This window comes from Desmodus rotundus, chromosome 5 (genome assembly GCF_022682495.2).
Source record: "Desmodus rotundus isolate HL8 chromosome 5, HLdesRot8A.1, whole genome shotgun sequence".
NCBI classification, from domain to species: Eukaryota; Metazoa; Chordata; class Mammalia; order Chiroptera; family Phyllostomidae; genus Desmodus; species Desmodus rotundus.
In genome coordinates, this window is record NC_071391.1 from 131,869,802 (window position 1) to 131,893,258 (window position 23,457).

Below are 23,457 nucleotides of genomic sequence, written 5' to 3' on the forward strand. Positions count from 1 at the left end.
TCTTGCTAAAAGTCATGTCTGTGGCACTTGGTATTTGGGAAATCAGTCTAATAGACAGGATACGATCACACCTTCCTCAGTTCTTGCCCTCAAATTAGATGACCAGAAAGGAGCATTATCTACACATTAGCTTATGTCCTTAGATACCTAAACTGAGTTTTATACAAAGTTATATTCTTGGATTTTATCAAGATTCAATACAAGAAATGACCATATAGAAAAAAGAAGCAATAATATAAATGTTTTAAAAACAAATCAAAATGTCACCATAACAAACGAATCATGATTTACTTCTGAGAGCTTCATACTCTAGATTTATTTATAAGTTAGTTACTCAAAAATCAGTTTGCCCAACTACTACATAAAATGTTGTAGAAGCTCCCTCAACTGGTTAAGAGATAGAACTACCAAAAAACATGCTCCATTAAGTTGACTGTGTCATCCTCCTCAGAAATTTCGGTAACTCCAGCCTGAGATCGAAGAACAGACATGATGTCATCACATAATCTGTCAAAGCCGTGCTGTAAACATATACTTGCCACTTCTTGCCACCTTTCCAGGCAGCAAAATGGATTGTTTATCATAAGATGTTCTATCACATCTAAGGAAAAAAAATACAATATCATAGTATGACATTTATTCTTACTTGATAATCCACACTTAGCAACTATTCAAAAAAAGAAAGTGATATCACTTCAACTCAGTTACTGTCAAAGCTGATTCCTGTACCTGGGTCCCTTCAGTGTAATGGGAGTGCTCCGTCCAGCTCACGGTAACTCCTTCTCCACCTTTTTCATTAACCTTTTCAGGCTTCAGTTCAACCCTCTACCATTTCTCATTCCCCACTCCTACAATCATCTCCTTCTTGCTAAGGTTAGCAGGCATTAAAGGCTGCAGGGAAAGGAGCTCAGACAGTGAAGAATGTGGGCTCAGCCTCATTCAGAGTCTATAAGGCACCAACAGAAACAATCAAATAACTGAGAGCTTATAGGTCAACTTTTCATGACTCTTCAAACACTTTTATAAATGCTCTTGTACTCCTGACCCAAAGGTTGAAAAAACTCCTCGGCAAACCCTCCATCCCATCTCTAGACAGAGAGCTCTTAATGATGGAGCTCCTATAACAAATATTTCTCTAAAGGAAATAATATCATTTACTTTTGAAAATCAATTATAGTGACCCTCTATGGGAGCTATTTGTGGAACTCATTTTTTATCTATTACTTGCATTGTCTAGTGATACATAATGAAAGAGAATTTTTTTAGAATACTTTAATTGCTATTAATTTATTTTTACCATTACCATTACTTTTCTACCAAGTAAAACATTTTAGTTGATATCTGTAATGATAATTTAAAAATTATCTCCCCCAATGCTTCCATGTAATTTACTATTCTTGCTTTGACCCCGTAATAATAACTTAAAATCAAGTTGTCTGCTCAAGTTCTTCTACTAATTTAAAGAAAGGAAAGAAGTGAAATCTAATTAGTCATTTTTGATCCCACTACAGAATAGGTTCAAAGTAAATATCATATATAACTGTTATTTACATATATATTTAAGAATAAAAATATAAAATTTATGTCTAAACATTTAAAATCCATATAAAAAGTACTAAATATACACATGTGCTAGTATATATAAAGTTTTTATACTGTTAGTTATTATAATTATGATGTTCCCCTCAAGCTTCATAAAGATTCTCTCTTTATTCTAATTTCCTTAAGAAATATATACTATTGCTAACAGACTATCACTGACATGAAGATCTTTACATTTAAAAACTAAAGTTTACTCTTTACAAGAAGGAACTCTCAGAAGGTTGAATAAGGGACTTCCAGTCAAGATGGAGGTGTAGGTAAACACGGCTTGCCTCCTCATACAACCACAGAAAAATTACAGCTAAACTACAGAATATCACTCAGGGCCATCAGAATATCGAGCTGTAAGGAATTCCAATAACTAAGGAATTAAAGAAACCACATTCATCCAGACGCATAGGAAGGACAGAGGGCAGAAATATGAAGATGTGGAAGCGGCTGGTCCCAAACTCACGGTACATAGAATGGAGGGATATCTCAGTAGTGAGGGATCCCAGGCTCACACCAGACCACCCAGCCCAGGGTTCCAAGGCCAGGAAGTTAAGTCCCCATAAACTCTGGCTGTAAAAACCACTGGAGGTTGGGTTGGCAGAAGAAACGTTTGGATTCTCAGGCCCATCCTCTTAAATGGCCTTGCACCTCACACAGACCTATCAAGACTCACCCCCTTTGGGCTCCAGCACCAGGGCAGAAGCTTGAAGGGCACCAGTGGCATACGAGGAGAAACTAAAATGTCTGGCATCAGGGTAAGAGCTGGGGGACAGCTTCCTCCCAAAGAGAACTGCATACAGTGGCCACTGTACCTTTTCTGAGCCCTCCAACAAAGAACCCATAGTGTGGTGGCACCATATCTGAATCTTCATCAGCCTGGCTCACACGGTAAGCCCTGCCCTGACAATTACCTAACAGTCCACCCCATCTAACTTATGGGCCCACCCGAGCTAGTAACAGTGGCTTTTCCATATGAGGGGCTGGGCTCAGCGCAGGCTTCGGAACTTCCTAATCCTCTCAAGCAAGCAGCAACTGAGCCCAGCTGTGGTACTTCTTGCTGAGTGGCCCCAGGCCTGACACTAGCAGCAGCAATCTGTTGATCACTTTATAGCTTACACCACAGGGCCCCAGACAGAATATCAGGTGGAGGCTGACCTTGACCTGCACCACCCAGGAAACTTCAGAGCATATGCACCCAGCAGACAGTTACAGACCACGTCGGAGCACCACCCAACCACCTCCTCAAGCCACACTGGGAGGTGGCTGCCGGCCAGGGGTCACAGCCAGTTCTACCAGATGTCTGGACTGGGTAAATGCCTCCCATTGACCTGCTGACAGCAATCAAGACTCATCTACAAGAGGAGGGAGTCCTCAGCCCACACAGAGGGCACACCTCACACACACAGCTTGGGAGATAGAGGAGGCTGTGCCACGGGACCTTACAGGACACTTGCTACTTTAGGCCATACTATCAAGACATGGAGTCAAAGCATCTCTACCTCATACACAAAAACAAACACAGGGAGGCTGTCAAAATGAGGAGACAGAAATATGGCCCAAATGAAAGGAAAGAACAAAACTCCAGGAAAAAAACTAAACAAAAATGGAGATAACCAATCTATCAGATGCAGAGTTCAAAACACTGGTTAGAAGGATGCTCAAGGAATTCAGTGGGTACTTCAACAGCATAAAAAATACCCAAGTAGAAATGAAAGATAATTTGAAATGAAGAACAATTTACCGGGAATCAACAGCAAAATGGATGAAGCCAAGAATCAAGTCAATGATTTAGAACATAAGGAAGAAAAAGACCTACGATCAGTACAGCAAGAAGAAAAAAGAAACCAAAAGAATGAGGATAGTGTAAGCAGCCTCTGGAACAACTTCAAGAGCTCCAGCATTTGCATCATAGGTGTGCCAGAAGGAGAAGAGAAAGAACAAGAAATTGGAAACTATTTGAAAAAAACAATAAAAGAAAACTTCCCTAATTTGGTGAAGGAAATAGACATACAAGTCCAGAAAATACAGAGAGTCCCAAACAAGATGGATGCAGAGACCCACTCTAAGACATACCATAATTAAAAGTCCAAAGATTAAAGATAAAGAGAGATCTTAAAAGCAGCAGGAGAAATGAAGTTAGTTGCCTACAGGGGGTTCCCATAAGACTGTCAGCTAATTTCTCAAAAGAAACTTTGCAGGCTAGAAGGGACTGGCAAGAAGTATTCAAAGTGATAAAAAGCAAGGACCTACAACCTAGATTACTCTATCCAGCAAAGCTATCATTTAGAATTGAAGGGCAGATAAAATGCTTCCCAGACAAGGTAAAGCTAAAGGAGTCCATCATTACCAAACCATTATTATATGAAATGTTGAAAGGACTTATTTAAGAAAAAAAGATCAAACTATGAACATTAAAATGGCAATAAACACATAACTATCAACAACTGAATCTAAAAAACAAACTAAGCAAATAAGTAGAACAGAAACAGAATCATAACATAGAGATCATTGTGATGGTGGCCAGTGGAGAAGGGTGTCTGAGGGAGTCGGGGAAAGGTGAAGGGATTAAGAAGTACAAATTGGTGGTTACAGGATAGGCAAGGGGATGTTAAGGGTAAGTACATGAAATGAAGTTGCCAAAGAATTTATATGCATGACCCATGGACATAAACAAAGTGGGGAGGATCGCCAGAGGGACTGGGGAGTGCCGGGTGGAGGGCAACAAAAGGGAGAAAAATTGGGACAACTGTAATAGCATAATCAATAAAAAATAGAAAAAAATAAATAAAATTTCCAGATTCTCTAAAAATAAAAGACTGAATTAACTCAAACATAATAATCTTGAGCCTTTCCCATTTTAAATAACTCACTACTATTCCTTCCACAACAACATTTTACTTACCTTTCCCTCCTTCATTTACTTCTTGAAGTAGCTTAATGGCAACTTTTTTCATATCAACAGAGAAAAGATGAAGTATAACAAGACCAAAAGATAAAAATGGTGGTTTTCCATTCCATTCTTTAGTGAGACACCAAATTAATTGATGGTGGGGACATAACTTTATTAGCTGCATTAGGTCATCTGAAAGCAAAAATGAAAAACTACGTCTCAACATCCTACTATGATACTAGAAACTGAAACTGGCTAATGTTTATACCTCCTAATCAACACTTCTTTTTCCAATCCTTCCAAAGCCCTCAATGGATAGTACTTTTCCCCAAACTCCCACCCCCCAAAAATCATGCTCAGCATAGCAAAAAACAAAGAAAAGCTACATCTTACAAAGAGCACCAGAAAGAAATTTATCAAAGAACTACCATGAAAAGAAATGTGCTATAATAAAAAGGATTAGATTGTCAATCAGGAAATCAGAATTCTCATCAGTGCTCCATCAGTCACTTAATCTTTTGGATCTTAGTTTCTGCATCTTAAAAGTGCAGACTTATTATCTCCAATTTCTAAGGTTCTACCTAATTCTATGTTATGTTTGACTATCTCTTGTTGCTCATATTTGAGCAAACTTCTGGTGAATACAACATCTTTCTTTCTGTGCCTTGCACAGAAAATGAGCATCAGTAATTTAAAAAAAAATATCAAGTATTTAGAAACTCAAAAATGAATATTTTAAGAAGCCATTAGCTAGTTCAAGCAGCTAGAGGTTGAGCCACATGAAGTTGCCTACATTTGACCATTTTTTACTCCATAAAAAGCAATTTTATGTGGTTTAAAATCTATTGTTAACAATAGAGGTATTGTTACCTCTATTGAGGTAACGTAAACCTACAATCATGATTTAACATTCTTAAAATGTAAATGTTGTGTTAACTTCCCACATTTTTTAAAGTAAAAATATTCTTCTTGGACCACAACACAGGTAATTTTCAGATAATTTCTGAGAGCCTTTCAAGAACTATCATAAACGTAATTTGCACTCTGAAAGGCGATACAAAGTAATCTCGTGATTATTAAATACATACTTATTGTACTGGGAACCTACACATACTAAATCACTGCATGTAATCTTCAGTATAAGTGAGATATTATTCTTCTCATATTACAAGTGAGGAAACAGGCTGAGTGAAGTTAATTTTCCCAGATTACACATATGGCAAAAAGTACAATAGTTCATCTGATCCCCAGAGTCTATGACCTTCCAACCTATAGTGCTGCTTCTCCAAAACAATAAGTGTGTGTATGTGCACTGAGTGTGTGTATGTGCACATGCACATGCACACACGCACACAGAGGGAGAGAAATGGTAAAAGAGGAAGGAAACATGAAATAGCAAAATGTAATTCTATATCAATGAAGTCACACAATTAAACAATTCTCTAGGGAAGAGACAGAAAATTATGATTTGGGCCACTCAAACTATCCCCCACGAAGGTGAAGCTATTTATATAGCACCCCCCAGCCTCCAACATTTCCTTTCTCTATCATCTCTCTTCATTCAATCGGGCATTTGAATCTCCATCTCCATGAATTGATTAACCAATATTTACTCAATTATATGCAAGATATGGTCTGTGACTAATCAGAAAGGACACAAATTCAAATCCTATGACCTTCCCCCACTGCTTATGACACTTCAGAATCTATTTCCTTATTCCTTGGTTTGACATGTTATTAATCATAATTTATCTCATGACTGTTATGTTTTAATAAGATTATAAGGGCCTATATACCAAGTATGGTATTTGTTTAACTCACAATTAGCTAGAACAGTGGTTCTCAAAATATGGTCTCAGGTCTGTAAAGTCAAAACTATTTTCATGAAAATACTAACTTGTTATTGCCTTTTTGATTGTTTTCTCTCACAAGTATACAGTGGTGTTTTCCAAAGGCTACAAGACATGTTACATTACAGCAAACTGAATATGGGAAGCCAGCAACCCTCTAATAAACCAGACATTTGCAAGAATATAAAACAATGCCACTCTTTTATGAAACTGTTGGAAAGTCATTTTCATAAAATCTATTTCATTTATGATAACATGTAAAGGTTTATTGCTATTATTTTAAATGAATAAATTAATATTTTAAAATTTTGTTTTAATTTCTAACAGGATAAATATCAATATATATATATATAACCAACATAAAAGCTCTTTGGGATCTCCAATACTCTTTATTTTTATTTTTTAAAAGATTTTATTTATTTATTTTTAGAGAGAGGGGAAGGAGAAAGAGAGAGAAACATCAACGTGTGGTTGCCTCTTGTGCACCCGCTACTGGGGACCTGGCCCACAACCCAGGCATGTGCCCTGACTGGGAATCAAACCGGCGACCCTTTGGTTTGCAGGCCAGCACTCAATCCACTGAGCTACACCAGCCAGGGCTCCAACACTTTTTAATAGTGTGAAGGGGACCTGAGACCAGAAAGCTTGACAGCGTCATATCAGCTCTAGGACAACCCAGTTTCCACATAGGTACATTTATTTCTTTAATGATAATGGAAAACTGAACAAACAAATCATTTCAGGCTTTATTCTAGAAATTGTTAAGAGGGAAAAAACAAAATTCTTTACTTGTAAAACAGATACTCTATTAGATTTACGCTTTCAAAACAAAAGACTTTTCTAAGATTTTACTGCTTTTAAAAAAAAAAAAATTGTAAATGTAGGCCCTGGCCGGGTAGCTCAGTTGGTGAGAGCGTTGTCCCACGCCAAGGTTGTGGGTTCAATCCCTAATCAGGGCACATTCAAAAATCAACCAATGAATGCATAAATAAGTGGAAAAACAAATCAAAGTTTCTCTCTCTTTCAAATCAATTTTTAAAATTGTAAATGTAAAGCCTATTAATAGTCTAAATTTGAGAGAGAACATTTTTCTCTGAAAACAGAAAGTATTAGCAAAATATATCTCTCCCCTGAGGCCTTGAAAAGATGATACCTTGGAAAGCTGTGGTTGTTTCTCATTAAAAAGTAAATAAGTAAAGTAATTTTTCAAACAGTGGTTCTATGTTTTAAGCTTAATTTTTCTCAGGTTATTATTATTTTCATCTTATGATGTTATGCTAAAAAATTCTCCAGATGAATATCAAGGTTCTAATTATACAGGAGTGTTATTCTTCTTAATTATTACAATATACATTTAGTTAGAGTTGAATGTACTTCTACAGAAACAGAATAATCATGTTCCATGAGTAATTAAAACCTATATTCCATGTCTAAACCCTAACTAAAATAATTCTTACCTATAGAAAAATAATAACACAGAAACTGAATCTGTATGCTTAAATAATAAAATATATAATTTGAAAGTGTATATAAAATGAATATTGAGTAGCTCCTATTATGCCAGATTGTTCTGTTGTTTTGTGCATTTAGGAGAATTACTTACTTCTCTGTGCCTTAGCCTCTCTGATCTATAAAATTGGGATTATAATAAAACCTACTTCACAGTTAACATAAGGGTTAAGTGAGATAATGCATGTAAAAAGCTGAATTATTAGCTATTATCATAATAGTATCAGGCATGCTGTTACATAGTAAATGAAGAAATTAGTAACTTTAATAAGAAGATCCTAAGTAAAAGTCAATTTATTGTTTGAAAATGATCAGATTCAACAGCCATAAAATATTTTTTTTCTAGAAAAATGTGACCTAAAAGTGCTATGTTCTGTCTCATTTTGCAACTTGTTACGACCGGGGTACACAGCCTGTACACGGAGACTAACACAGGCCGGGGATGTGGGGAGGGGCCAGGACTGCCTGCACATTGAGGTTACTGCTGAACTGGATTCGTAATGAGATCAGATTATTCAACTGGGGTCACCCTAAAAGGTCCACGATTCTCCCAGATCACTGCCCAGTTGCAACCTAGGTGTTTCAAATTTCGAAATGAATTTTATTTCACCAATTCTTCACTTTAAATGTGTATATCATAATTCAGAACATTATATACGGCTTAAATCCTTGAAGTAGCATGGTACAACATATCAGCAAAATTTATCTTTAAAACTGTATATTTTAGGACCATCCTGTTTATTAAATGTTTATGTATTGAGAAAATACATAATGTATTTGAATGTCAAGCATCAAGGTCAATCAGCTTCAGCTTAACTGTTCTCCTGAAAATTACAAAAGAAATGTACTTTTCAGTATATGTAAAACAGACTTTATAATTTAAAGCCAAAATACTGCCCACTAGCATGGGTGATCATACAATTAAATCTGGAATTCGAATGTACTCAAATAAGCAGGCGTTGTTACTTACCAGAAGTCAAGTCCTTGAATTGCTGTATATACTGCATGGCCTCATGGATCTGACCCTGTTTACACAGGCAAAGCACAGCTTTGTTGTGCACGCTACATTCATTGTAGATAATCTGAGCCAAAGCCAAGCACTTGGCCTTGTAATGAGCATTCTGCTCCCCATAAGCACAAATCACATCCCCAGCCTCCTCAGAAAATGTGAGCCTAGAGCAAGGAGATCAAGAAGACACATATTTGAGAGTTCTTGACGACAGGATGAAAACGAAGTACAGTCATTCCTCAGTACTCATCAGCTTCGGAGCTCATCAAACCGTGCACTGGTTGCACTTTGACGAGAAAAAACTGTTTTAGCACTTTGCGCTTGCTCAGGGCTCATCACACTTGCTAGAACTTGTATGAGTCACCAAGCTGCCCGCAAGAGAAAATGCTTCATCCTTCAGTACTCATTGGTTTTGGTACTCGTCACAAGTTACGGAATGAATTAATGATGAGGACCGAGGTACCACTGTATTTGAAAATTCAGTATGGTAGAACTGGATTCTCTATGGTCTTCAAGAATTCCAAGTTAGTAGGCAATTAATATAGAAGAAATTAAATACATCTAAAAATTAACAGCAAGAACAAAAACAATCACCTTGTATTCCTTTAGGGGAAGACATTTTGGTGAAATTAAGATCAAGTTTCTTTTTTTTACATTTGATAAACATTTTTATTATTATTTCTTAAAATTATATTTTTATTATGCTATTACACTTGTCCCAATTTTCCCCTTTTGTCCCCCTCCACCCAGCCCCCCACTCCCTCAGGCAATCCCCACACCTTGGCCCATGTCCATGGGTCATGCATACATGTTCTTTGGCTACTCTCTTTTCTGTGCTGCACTTTACATCCCCATGACTATTCTGTAATTACCAATCGGTACTTCTTTAAAAAAAAAAAAAAAAACACATTGTATTTATTTTTTAGACAGTGGGGAAGGGAGGGAGAAAGAGAAGGAGAGAAACATCACTGTGTGGTTGCCTTTCATGCGTCCCCTACTGGGGACCTGGCCTGCAACCCAGGCCATGTGCCCTGCCTAGACTGGGAATTGACCAGTGACCCTTTGGTTCACAGGCTAGCACTCAATCCACTGAATCACACCAGCCAGGACCCAATCACGCCAGCCAGGGCCCAGCCAGGATCTTAATCCCTTCACCTTTTTTGCCCATTTTCCGCATCCCCTCCCATCTGGCAACCATCAAAACATTCTCAGTATCTATGATTCTGTTTCTGTTCTGCTTGTTTGTTTATTTTGTTTTTTAGATATGTATTTATTGCCATTTTATTGTTCATATTTTTTATTTTCTTCTTCAGAAAGCAGACCATTTAACATTTCACAGAATACAGGTTTGAGGGTGATGATGTTCTCCTTAAGCTTTTCTTGTCTGGGAAGCTCTTTATCTGTCCTTTGAGTCTAAAGGACAGCTTTGCTGAGTAATCTTGGTTGTATGTCCTTGTTTTTCATCACTTTGAATATTTCTTGCCAATCCCTTTTAGACTGCAATGTTTCTTTTGAGAAATTAGCTAACAGTCTTATGGTGGCCCCTTGTAGGTAGGTAACTTCTTTTCTCTTGCTGCTTTTAAGATTCTCTCTTTGTCTTTAACCTTTGCATTTTAATTATGATGTGCCTTGGTGTGGGCCTCTTTAGGTTCATCTTGTTTGGGACTGTCTGCGCTTCCTGGACTTGTGTGTCTATTTCCTTCACTAGGTTAGGGAAGTTTTCTGTCATTATTTTTTCAAATAGATTTCCCATTTCTTGCTCTCTTTCTTCTCCTTCTAGCACCCCCATGATGCGAATGTTGGAGCACTTGAAGTTGTTCCAGTGGCTCCTTACACTATCCTCACATTTTTTTGGATTCTTTTTTCTTCTTGCTGTTCTGAATGGGTGTTTTTTGCCTTCTTATATTCCAAATCACTGATTTGACTCTCTGCTTCAAGGGAGAGAGGCTGAGAACAAAGAATGTGAATTGTTTTGAATATTCTATTATATCATCTCAGAATCCTTAAAAGCAGTAGTATTTTCCCAATTTATGCCCTGACCAGGGATTGAACCCACAACCTTAGCATAGTCGGACAGTGCTCTAACTAACTGAACTACCCAGCAGAGCAAGAATTTATGCTTTTTTTAATTTTTATTTTTTAATTTTTGATTTTTTTAAAAGAGAGGGGAAGGGAGGGAGAAAGAAGGGGAGAAACATTGATGTAAGAGAGAAACGTCGATCAGTTGCCTCCCATATGCATACCGACCTGGGACTGAAACTGCACCCCAGGCGTGTGCCCTGACCAGGATTTGAACAAGTGACCTTTCGGTTTGTGGGAGGACACCCAACCAACTGAGCCGCACTGACCAGGGCAAGAATTTATATTCTTACAACTAAAGAGGTAGAATGGGTCAAGAACCATCAGTATATGTAAGGAAATTAAACTTATCTGAGGTAACTTTGCACGACATAACAAGTGTTGGTAATGAACATGAACTTTCTGATAATGTCCTCACATTTGAACCATTTTCAGTGCTCCCCGACAAGTCCTTTTTATAGAGGGCACAGAGTCGAACTAGGCAGAGACTCGGAGGCAGAGTAAAAAGCAGTGTACACATAGAAGAAGTTTCCTAGAACAGAATTATGTGAAGGCCGCACAGAGGCGGTAGGAGGAAGACCCTTGGCACTGGTAAACAGTAGTGCCATCCATCCAGAATCGCTTCAGGACTGTCCAGAGTCCCACAGGGAAAGGGGTGCATTTGGAATAGGTGGCAACAGTCAGTAGTATGCAAATCAGCATTTTTATGTTTGGGACATTTCTAAGTCATGAATTTGTTATTTAGGCAGTGCTTACACTATTCCACCCACCTCCCTTATGATGTACTTTTTATTTTTTTAATTTTTAATTCATTTTTTTAGAGAGAGGGAAAGGGAGGGAGAAAGACAGGGAGAGAAAATGTAGATATGTGAGAGAAAACATCTAACAGTTGTCTCTTGCAGGCCCCCAACTGGGGATCTGGCCCACAAACCAAGCGTGTGCCTGACTGGGAATTGAACCTGTGACCTTTCAGTTTGCACACTAGCATTCAACCCACTGAACCACACCAGTCAGGGCTAATACACTTTGTAAAGATGACAACTGTAACTCTCTGATATGTATCCTATGTCTCCATGCATTCAGAGTTAAGGAAGCATAGCCCTTAGCCTGCAAAACAAGCGGGCCACGACTACTAGAGTGATGATAGGAAGGCCTTTCCTCATTCTGCCTTCTAATACTCACAGCCCACACCACATGCACACAGAGCCAGCAAAAGCTGGTATCTACCCCCACGTTGATCTTCATAAGCTGGTAGACGCTGTTTTGCAGCCTCACCCAGGTCTCCTCTACTGGACCAGTGCCTTCTCCAATTGACTACAAATAGTTTACAGACGCCCCTTCGCCGAAGAATTGCTCTCAGTTCACTGGAGCCAACTCACCCAGAAGATTATGCTATCTTTCAATCCCCCAGTGGTCTAGAGCTGATGGCTAACTAATAAGGGATACAAAAGGCCAATCCCATAACCAAGGGGAAACAGCTATGTGGTATGGTTTATGCTCCACAGCCCCTCTCCCTTTAATACTGGCTAATACTAGACTTGCCTGAGTTCACGTCCTTGCTTGGCTCTTTCCCCTTTTCTATCCTACCTACTTCTTCCCTTACAAAATTCCCCAAGGAGTAGTAAATGACATGCACCAACATCCAAGCATCCTGCTCTCTCGAAGGGAATAGGGAGCCTGAGTGCCAAACATATTCCTCTCTGCCTTGTTATGTAGCAACAGTCCTACCTTCTCATGATAATCAAAATCAATCAGTACCCTCAGACTCACAGAGCCTAACCCAGGCATGGGAAGCACAAACTCCCTGTGATGTTTAATTTTATGTGTAAACTGGACTGGGTTGAGGAGAGCCCAGATATTTGGTCAAATATTATTTTGAGTGTGTCTGGGATGATGTATTTGGATGAGAGTAACATTTGAATTGGTACACTGAGTAAAACAAATGGCCCTCCTGAATATGGGTGGCAAGGCCTGAATAGCAGAGAAAGGCCAGTCCTCCCTCAAATAATTGGAAACTCCTCCAGTCTTACTACTTCAGCTGTGACATTAGTCTTTCCCAGCCTTTGGACTCAAACAGAAGTACTGGCTCTTCTCGGGTCCTGAGCTTGTCGACTTTGGGAGTGGAATTTACACCATTGGCTCTCTTAGCTTCCTGACTGCAAATCTTGGAACTTCTCGGCCTCCATAATTACATGAGCAAATTTCTTATAATCTATGTACAGAAAATATACATATCCTATTGAATCTGTTTCTCCGGAGAACCCTGACAAATACACTCTCTAACTGGGCTTCTGGTAGTAAGAGTTGAGCAGAGCCACTCTTTACTTTTCAGACCCAAGTATTCTACCTGTTGGGGATACAGCATTATATAATTGTCATTGGTTTAAAGAGTACACTTCATCCTTAAGGATGTTACTCCATCTTGGCCACCTGAACCATCCATGAACAAAGTTTCGGTTTTTTATTCCACTATCTGCTGATCTTAGGTAACCCCATGAGGCCACAGGTGAGAGCCATGCAGGAGGTATCAGTCCTTCAGTGGTAGTTGGCATGGGTTCTGGGCCACCTATTCGTGAAGCCTACCTATATGCTCTAAACCTGCTTGAACATGGTCTTGGTTGTATCTGCGTTTGGATGGGCTCTTCTGAGCCCACCTGACCTTATGACTTGGTGAGTCTGTTAGAACCCAGTTCACGATGAGCAGTTCTAGTTGCAGTCATTGATGTTCCAGGGATCAACACTCCAGTTTTAGCAGGAGCCAGTAGTTGATTTTCGAATGGTATATAGTTGTCTGTTACAGGTAGCAGATAATCTACTAGGATATCTGTGAGTAGTCCCACGCCAATTGAAAACCGTAGGTGGGTAAACCAATAACCATGGTTTGATAAAGGCATGGAAACCACAATCAACCCACTAGACAAACCATCAAGACCAACAGAAGGAAGTGTAAGGGTGAAAAGAATCTAAAATGGGTAATAGAGGAGAAAGATGATGAACACTAATTAATACTGATGACTCTCAAAGCAATCATAAGTGCAAGAAGTCAGACCAAGAAGAATAAAAGAATACATAAGGTTTGAGTTTGTTTATATAAAATTCTAGAAAAAGCAAACTAATCTACAGTGACAGAAAGCGGATCAGTGGTTACCTGGAGATGGGGAGGAGTGTGAAATGAGGGGGTGGACGGAAAGAAGAGGCATTATAAAGGGACACAAGGAAACACTTGAAGGTCATGGATATGTTATCATCTTGACTGTGATGATTTCATGGGCATATACATATGTCAAAACCTGTTAATCTGTACACTTTAAATTCATGCAGTTTATTATATGTTAATTATATCTCTATAATGCTGTTTTTTAAAATTAATTAAATTGCACACTTTAAATATGTATAGGATACCGTATGTAAATTATATCTCAATAAAGTTGTAAAAAACAAATTACAACTATAGAACCAATTATAATGAAAAGGGCTATAGTTCATCACACTAACCCTCCTCTTTTTTTTTTTTTTTCTTCTTAGAGAGACGGGAAGGGAGGGTGAAAGGGAGGGAGAGAAACATCAATGTGAGAGAGAAACATAAATTGGCTGCCTCTCACACACACACCCTGACCAGGGACCAAACCGGCAACCTAGGCATGTGCCCTCACAGGGAATTGAACAAGGCACCTTTCACTTTGTAGGATGACATCCAACCAACTGAGCCACATCGGTCAGGGCAACCCTCCTCTTTTAAGCTTCCCCTAGAATTATGACCACAGAATCCTAGAGAAGTTGTGCCTGGATGGAGTGACCTTACTGTGAGAAGCAAATAGATCTGTGTTATGCAAATAGATGTCTGATGTAGATGCTGTTTTCCTGTTGTGCCCAAACCCCCTTTACTGGGCCAGTATGCTCTTCCTCAACTGCTCTGAGAACTGACTCACAGGTCCCTCCCTTCCAGTGAATCGCCCATGGTTGGTGAGAGCCACCATGCCCATGAAGTGATGTTTTCCCACTCCATCCAGGCAGCCAACAACAGCCCCTGAATGACTGATAAAGAGGTATAAAAGGCCAGCCCCTTGCCTCAAGGCGAACTAGCTCTGTGGTGTGGTTTACACTCCAGAGCCACCCCTCTATAAATAAGGCCAAGGTTAGAACATGCCTGAGATCATATCCGCTCGGCTCTTTCCTCCTCCCTATTCTGCTTCACTTACACATTGTCTTCAGAAGGCCTCCCTCTGTCAATCATGTGCACTCGAATTCTTGCTTCAGGCTTTGGTTCCAGGGAACCCAACCTAAGGGAACCCTGGTACTAATTTCTCAACCTGTGTGGAGATCCAGCTCCAAGAAGCCACCTCCTGCCTGTCCTCTCTGGTTTGTATGTTCTCCTAAATGCTACCTTGATCCATGTTTCTCCTGTTTATAAATTTTCTCCTGGGTTTACCCTTTATGTCTACCCACAGCCTATCTGGAATCTGGTTCCTGCCTTACTCTTTCAAGCAGTGTGATACTAATCAGTGCTTTTCTATCCTTACTGATCAACTTCCATCCATCATTAAGTGGTTCTGCATCATCTTATGAACTGCCAGGAGTCAGCTCCTGATCAATTGTGACTAAGCCCAGTACTCCATGAATGCTTAACACTTTCTAATTATAATAGAGACCTCAAATAAATGCTCAAATAATGCATTGATAAGGAAAATTATTAAATTTTTAAGAATAACGTCCTTAATCAAATATCAAAATTAAGTGAAATGTTTAATTTTGCTTACCTTTCCTGAGTGACCCAATTGATAACTAAATCTAGACGTTTTTCAGATAATCCACATTTGATTCCTTCCAGAGTGAGTTCTGCATTAACAGGACGTCTGTGAGCATGACTTGTGCTGAAGACAGCCTCAAAAAATAAGAGCAGTGGAGAAGGCTTTCCTCTAATTTTTCCAACAGCTACAGAGAGAAGAACAGTTTTTACGTCAAATGCTTTAAGTAATAGTTTGCTTTTTCTTACTTCATATTATTTTTATCTTCTTGCATTTTCTAAAAAATTTAATCTAAAATTACATATTTGTAATTTTTAACTAATGCTTATGTATTGAACTTTATATTTTGGATAAGGACTAAACATTACATGCTATATGAAAGCCAAGGCAGAGATTTGGATGATGTGTCTATAAGCTAAGGAATACCAAAAAATGTTGACAGCCACCGAGAAGCTAGGAGAGAAGCATGGAATGGAATCTCCCTCAGAGCCTCTTGAAGGAACTTTAAAAAGCTGAAAGAATATAACACCAGCGGGCCTGCACTGTAAGAAATGTTAAAAGTAGTCTTTCAAGCAGAAAGAAAACGATAGCAGATAGATATATAAATTTACACAAAGGAATGAAGACCCCAAAATGGTATATGCTACTAATATAAAAATTTAGAAATATTCTGTTTTTATATATCAAGTGATATAATGTGATAAAGATTTAATCTATAAACCCTAAAGCAACAACCAAATAAATCAACAAAAAGTTATAGCTCATAAATCAACAAAGGAGGAAAAACAGAATCATAAAAAATTAATCCAAAAGAAGGCAGAAAAAGAGAAAAAGTAACAAAGAAGAGCTGAGGAAAATAGAAAGCAAATAAAAATCAACAATGATTAAATATAAATGATCAAAACACTGCATTTTCAGATTGTATGAAAAAGTAGGATCCAGTATGTTATCTAGAACACACTGACTTTAAATAAAGACACAAAGAGAATAAAAGTATAAAAAATATACTACACGAATATTAATCAAAAGGAAGATAGACTGACACTTCCAATCTCAAAACTTACTAGAAAGCTATTGTAAACAAGGTAGTATGATACTGGCACAGGATAAAACTCTAGAGCAATAGAATAGCATAACCCCCGGTCAATTGATTTTTTTACAAGGAGCCACAAAATTCAATGGGTAAAGGCAAGTCTTTTTCTTAACAAATGGTGCTGGGGAAACTAGACACCCACATGCGAAGGAATACACTTGGACCCCTACCTTACACCGTGCACAAACACTAACTCAAAGTAGATCACAGACCTAAGTACATAAAACTCTTAGAAGAGAACACAGGATCTTAAGTTAGACAGTTCTTAGATTCAACAGCAGAAGCACAGCCATAAAAGAACAGAATGATAAACTGAACTTCATCAAGGTTAAAAATTTTGGCCCTTCAAAAAACAGCGTCAAGAAAGTGAAAAGATAATCCAATAGACTGAAAGAAAATATTTGAATATCATCTATCTGGTAAGAGATTTTTATCCAGAACACAGAAAGAACTCTTGCAACTCATTAATAAAAGCCATAAATACTACAACTTTTAAATGAGCAAGAAAAGAAACATCTCCAAAGAAGTCATACAAATGGCCTACAGATACATGAAAGGACGCTCCACCTCATTAGTCATTAGGGACGTGGAAATCAAAACCACGCCGAGATACCCCTTCACACAGATTAATGAACGTGGATAAAAATGTGAAGAAACTGGAACCCATGTATACTGCTGGTGGGAACGGAAAGTAGTACAAACAGCTTGACAGTTCCTCAAAGTATTAACATGCAGTTAACACATAAGCCAGCAATTCCACTCCCAAGGATCTAACCAAGAGAAATAAAAACTTATGTCCACACAAAAACTTGTGTACAAATGTTCACAGCTGCATTATAAATAACAGCCCAAAAGTGGAAACACCCCAAATGACCACCAACTAATGGACAGACTTTGACACGTACCTCGCATCATATATAAAAATTAACTCAAATTGGATCACAGGCCTAAAAGTAAACCTAAAACTATACAATTCTTATAAAAAATTAGGAGAAACATCTCTGCAGATTAGGCACAGATTTCTTAGGTACACCACCAATGTCACTATTCATAAAAGAAAAATCTCAAATTAGACTTCAACAAAATTAAAAATTTCTAACTTAATAAAGATACTGTTAAGAGAATGAAAAGACATGCCACGAATTAAGAGAAAATATTTGTAAGTCATTTATCTGATAAAGAACTTACAGTCATACAATGTAATACCACTAATAAAAAGAATAAACTATTGATAAGTACAACAACATGGATGAATTTCAAAATAATTATGCTGAGTTTAAGAAGTCAGTCAAAAAAGAATACCAACTATATAATTCTATTTATATAAAATACTAGAAAATGCAAAGCAGACTAGCGGATGCTTAGGGACCAGAGGGGAAGCTGTGGGAGGGAATGGTGGGTGGAGTGAGAAGTAGAGGGAGAGAGAGATCCTTGAGGGGAATGAGGGAAATTTGGGGTGATACACATCACAAAACTTATCAAATTCTATACTTTAAATAGGTATAATTTGTTGAATACATATCAACTTACAACAACAAAGCTGTTTTTAAAAGGAAGTGGAGAGTGGGTACAGGGAGGGAAAGGAGGATATTGGGGGATAAATGGATGGAGACGTGACTTGGGGTGGTGAACACACACTACAGTGCACAGATGATGTATTATAGAATTGTGCAACTGAAACCTGGGTAATTTTGTTAACCAGCATTGCCTCAATAAATTCAATTAAAAAATTAAGTTTTAATTAAATTTTTTAATTATTTTTTTTATTTTTTAATTAATTAAAAAATAAAAGGAACTGGAACAAATTTGACAAAATACTAACGTTTATTAAATCTTGATAGTTGTACATGGCTGTTACGTTTCTTCATAGTTTTCAGTATATGTAAAATATTTCATAATTTAATTTAGAAAACCTAATCAAACTTTTTAATGTTATAGCTAAGGAAACTAAGTAAATGGTAGAGATAAGACTGGAGCTTAATTCTTTAGTCGCCCAGTTCAGTACTCTTCCCATTCTATCACAGGGGAAAAGTAAAATTTGCATACATATGTAAGGTTCTGAGAGAATTCTATGCTTACCCTTAAATTTATTCACTGTCCCAATGTTTTGAAGAATTCTTCTAGGACTGTTTGCTGCAAAACAAATTGCCTTCTCATATTCACCAAGTGAGATTAATTCGTTGAACCTACAGCCATTGTATTTCATTATACATTATAAAAAGTATACAAAAAAGAAAACTGATTAGAAATGCTTAATACAGACTAAACATAGTGGCATAGTAATATAGAAGAGGAAATCTAATAAATTATAATTAGATTCATTCACTCTGTAAGATGTTTTTTCACTTTCCCCCCTAGTATTCTGTCATTCTTATAGTCTCAGAATAAAACTCTCACCTGCCAGCTGACTTTGAACCTGCTCTTGTACTTTATTCCTACAGTATTTATAACAAGCCTCAGAAAATGTACAGAATTTGAAGTGAATTACAATGAGTTCAGATTTTTTCTCCCATATCATCTCTAGATAAAAGGGGGAGTCAGGGAAAAGAAGGGCAATCTGCTTAGAGGCTCACCTAAGGGAAATATTGAAATAATTGAACACAAAGACTGCCAATTTGAAAAATCAAGAGGTGTCCTTGGTATTCAGAAGCCTATGTTGCTCTGCCAGGCATCAGAATCCCAATTAAATATGAGACTAACACAAGAAGAAAGATAATAGTTCAAATAACTTAAGCTTCTCCTCCTCTTCCTAAGGCAGAATGTCTTCAAATCAGCCCTTACCTCACAATTAATAAAACTATGGCAAACATGATTTACATAGTGTTGCAAACAAATGTGGAACCCCCAGAGGAGAAAAACATCAAGGTAATATTATGCAAAATACATCAAACTTTTAACCTCATTATGGGTTTTCTCTCGTGTCTGAAGCTGGGAGACTTAGAGAAGAACACTGTGTAAGGAAATAACACAGGCTTTGGTGCCTCCCAAAATAATTTCACTCCTTATTTATATCATATCAACATGCAATAAACAGTTAAAACTGTTTAATATGTTAGATTAGGAATATTACATATGTTCATTACATATTGACCTTATAGCCTATGAATTAACTTCTTAGTGAATAAAGTCTTAAATTTCCTTGAGCCTCTATTATACACTATATATAACAACTTAAGTATAGGGCAAAAATATACCTTTTTAATATGTCATAGGATAAAAATAATGAGAAAAAAAAGACTGAATTAGGGTAATCTGATGGCTCAAGAAGACATTCTCAAAAACATTTTGTAACGTCAAATTGATGGTGAGGCAATGTAGGAAAAATATAAATAAAAGTTAAATTAATACTACAATCCACCTATAGTCTCTGAAATATTTCCAAGCCTACTAATGTAGTATTTTTGTCATAAAGAATCTACTTTTTAATGCAGACAGGTGAGGCCACTGTGGAAAACAGTATGGAATTTCCTCACAAAACTAAAAATGGAACTGCCCTTTGACCCAGCAATTCTGCTGCTGGGATTATACCCTAAGAACCCTGAATCACCAATCCAAAAGAACCTGTGCACCCCAATGTTCATAGCCCCACAATTTACAATAGCCAAGTACTAGAAGCAACCTAAGTGCCCATCAGCAAATGAATGGATCAAAAAACTATGGTACATTTACACAATGGAATTCTACGCAGCAGAGAGAAAGAAGGAGCTTATACCCTTTGCAACAGCATGGATGGGACTGGAGAGCATTATGCTAAGTGAAATAAGCCAGGCAATGAGGGACAAATACCGTATGATCTCACCTTTAACTGGAACATAATCAACAAAAGAAAAAAGCAAACAAAATATAACCAGAGACATTGAAGTTAAGAACAATCTAACAATAGCCAGGGGGGAGTGGGGAGGGGACAGTGGGGAGAAGGGTTTACAGGAACTACTATAAAGGACAAAATCAAGGGGGAGGGTGGAGGTGGGGGAGGGAGGTGGGTTCGGCTGGGGTTGGGTGGAGGGATGGGGAGAAAAGGCAGACAACTGTAATTGAATAACAATAATAAAAAAAATAAATTAAAAAATCTATTTTTTAAAATTCTAGCTTATTTTCTAATTTGTCCGCTAGAGTAAAATTTTAAAGATACAAAAGCTAGAGGCTACAGCTTATCAAAATGCTGAATAATAAATATTAAATATGAATTAATATGTATTTAAATACATATTAAATAAATGCAACACTGTTTTAACAAGAAAAAATAAAAGCTTTAAAAATATTTGCCTTTCAATGTAATAAAGCAAAATTTCAGCTTCTTTTGTCTTGCTTGGATCTTCACATAGTTCTTCAACGATGCCTTGGTCACCTATAAATATTGAAAGATCCATCAGATAACATGTAAGGCTCTAAATCAATAGCAAATAATAAGCATGTAGATGTTTAATACCAACAACTAAATGCTATGGTTTCTATTAGGACCAACCTCTTCTAAACTGAGTGGCCTCCCTTTCCCCTTCTTCCTTATTTTAAGGTGCATTTTCAAGCATCATCTCTTTGGCTCACCAAGTCTACTCTTTACTAATTATCTGTTGAAGGAAGACTCCTAACAGAAATAAGTGTATTTCTGCTTTCCTTAAACTCAGCCTAGGAAAATCCTTACTTTTTAGCTTTCTGTGTAGGGGGGGGGGTGTAGGTGAGGGGGAGTAAAGTTTTGTTATTTGTATTAATTAAATATATAGATAAACTACCGTATAAATCTTTAGTTTTTTCCATTTGCTTCACAAAGTCTTGAAATGAGCTGCTCATATCTGATTTCACCCATGAAGTAAGTGCATAAAAAATAATCTGCAGTCTTTGATGACTATAAAGATAAAAACATCAACATACTGAACCTACAATCAAATAGTGGAACACTACAATAAACACAAATAAAAGCTTCAAACTTAAAAAATATATAATCAACTTGCATACCGAAACTGTAACTCTTTGTTGATATTTTCAGCTTCATCTCGCCGTTTTAATATCACAATCATTTCCTCCTCTAAATCTGCCTTCCTCTGTGCTGGTACATATTTTTTTGACATTAACTGTTTAATTTCTGCATATTTATCTTCAAGATGTTTCAGGTATTTATTGAGAGCATCTAAATTGACAGATTCTTCAAGAGTCATGCCTATGGATAGAAGGGTCAAATCAAACTAACCAAGCCATATGTGGGACTCTTGTGCTCAAAAGCAAAATAGGTCAGAGTTTTCCCTGTGTCAAGATATAATTAAGAAATGGGAGCATGAACCTGTAGTTTACTGGACATTAAACAGAATTAGCATACAGTTTTAGATGGCTAGCAGTTTTTAAGCATATCAATTAAGACTCAAAGATTGATTGTCCAAACCTTAGCATCTTAAGATAGAAAGTTTTAATGACCTCATTGCCACACCTTGCAAACCCCTAAATAACACTGTTACTCACTAATACTAAGAGCTTCTGCCTAACAACTCAGGATTTCTGCCCACTGATTTCTAACCAAAGCATCCATTAAACTACTAGAGCTAACCCCAGGGTAACGTGCTTATTCTTTCTAACGAAAAGCTTATGAAATGCCAGCCGTATCTTTAGTCCCCTCTCCCTCTAATTGCTCCTTCTGCTCATTATTCATAACAACACAGACACACACAGTTCAAGTGACTTCCCTTCTCATTCAGGCTAATTGATGTCTTCATTTTATTTATTTATTTATTAATGAGAGAGGAAGAGAGGGAGAAAGAGAAACATCAATGTGAGAAAAACATCAATCGCCTCCCGTATGGCATGTGCCCTGACCGGGAATCAAACCAGCAACTCTTTGCTTTGCAGGACAGCTTTCAATCAACTGAGCGCCCTGGTCAGTGCTAATTGTTGCCTTTAAAAGCATACCTCAAGATTCTTCTTCAGAAATCCCCCTGTATTAATCTTACTCAATTTTAATCATTCCCTTACTCTGAATCCTCTCAGTATTTAAACAATTTGTTAGTTATTCTGTACTCATATGTACCTTATCTGTATTTTGTTAGTCATAATTTTATTTTTGAAAGGGAATCTAGTCCCTGCCTCCACTGAACACAGGCTGATCATCCAACCTCAGCTGAAATTCTCTGGTGTGGAGTAACTCATTATTTCAAGACATAGCTTCTTCCATTGAATCCAAATCTGACCTCCTAATATTTTCACCTATTGATTCTGCATCTGGATAAACACTAGTTGAAATCTATAAGAGTTTTGAATACAGTTATCTATTTTCAAAGACTTTCTTGCTTCCAGGACGAATATCTGTAATTCCTCTGTCTATTCATCATACAAACTTCTCAACACCCTGGATAAATTCCAGGATACACTCCAATTTCTTAAAATGAGGCTTAGCTGAAGATGAGGAAACAGTGAGTGCTGACCTCAATATGAGTCAACAATATTCACCAGAACTTAATACACTACTGGTTTTACATGTATTGTACCATGGGTTCTCAAACTTTAAGTACATCAGAATAACCTAGAGAACTTGTTAAAACACCTACTCTTGGGCCCTAGCCCTACCTCCACTCCACTCCCATCCTGGGGTTCTGACACAGTAACTCTGCAGTGGAGCCAAAGAATCTGCATTTCTAACAGGTTCCAGTTAATGCTGATGCTGACCAGAAACCACACTAAGAACTATTATACTTTATATATTCCAA

At 37.5% G+C, this 23,457-nt stretch overlaps 1 protein-coding gene across 8 annotated transcripts in view; it reads right to left on the bottom strand.

Moving 5' to 3' along the window:
• Positions 1-291: 291 nt before the first annotated feature.
• The window catches only part of CLHC1 (clathrin heavy chain linker domain containing 1), a 36,921-nt gene continuing 13,755 nt past the window's right edge, over positions 292-23,457 (bottom strand). For 7 of the 8 annotated variants that reach the window (XM_053925463.1, XM_024553061.3, XM_053925465.1 and 4 more), the window contains 8 exons: positions 21,722-21,923; positions 21,499-21,611; positions 21,035-21,116; positions 18,848-18,954; positions 15,688-15,862; positions 8,813-9,015; positions 4,496-4,675; positions 292-601 (listed from right to left, as the gene is read on the bottom strand). In XM_053925463.1, the coding sequence (XP_053781438.1) occupies positions 405-601; positions 4,496-4,675; positions 8,813-9,015; positions 15,688-15,862; positions 18,848-18,954; positions 21,035-21,116; positions 21,499-21,611; positions 21,722-21,923 (1,259 nt within the window). In that variant the 3' untranslated portion in view covers positions 292-404. The remainder of the gene's footprint in view (positions 602-4,495; positions 4,676-8,812; positions 9,016-15,687; positions 15,863-18,847; positions 18,955-21,034; positions 21,117-21,498; positions 21,612-21,721; positions 21,924-23,457) is intronic. The other variant, XM_071221555.1, reaches the window with a different exon arrangement.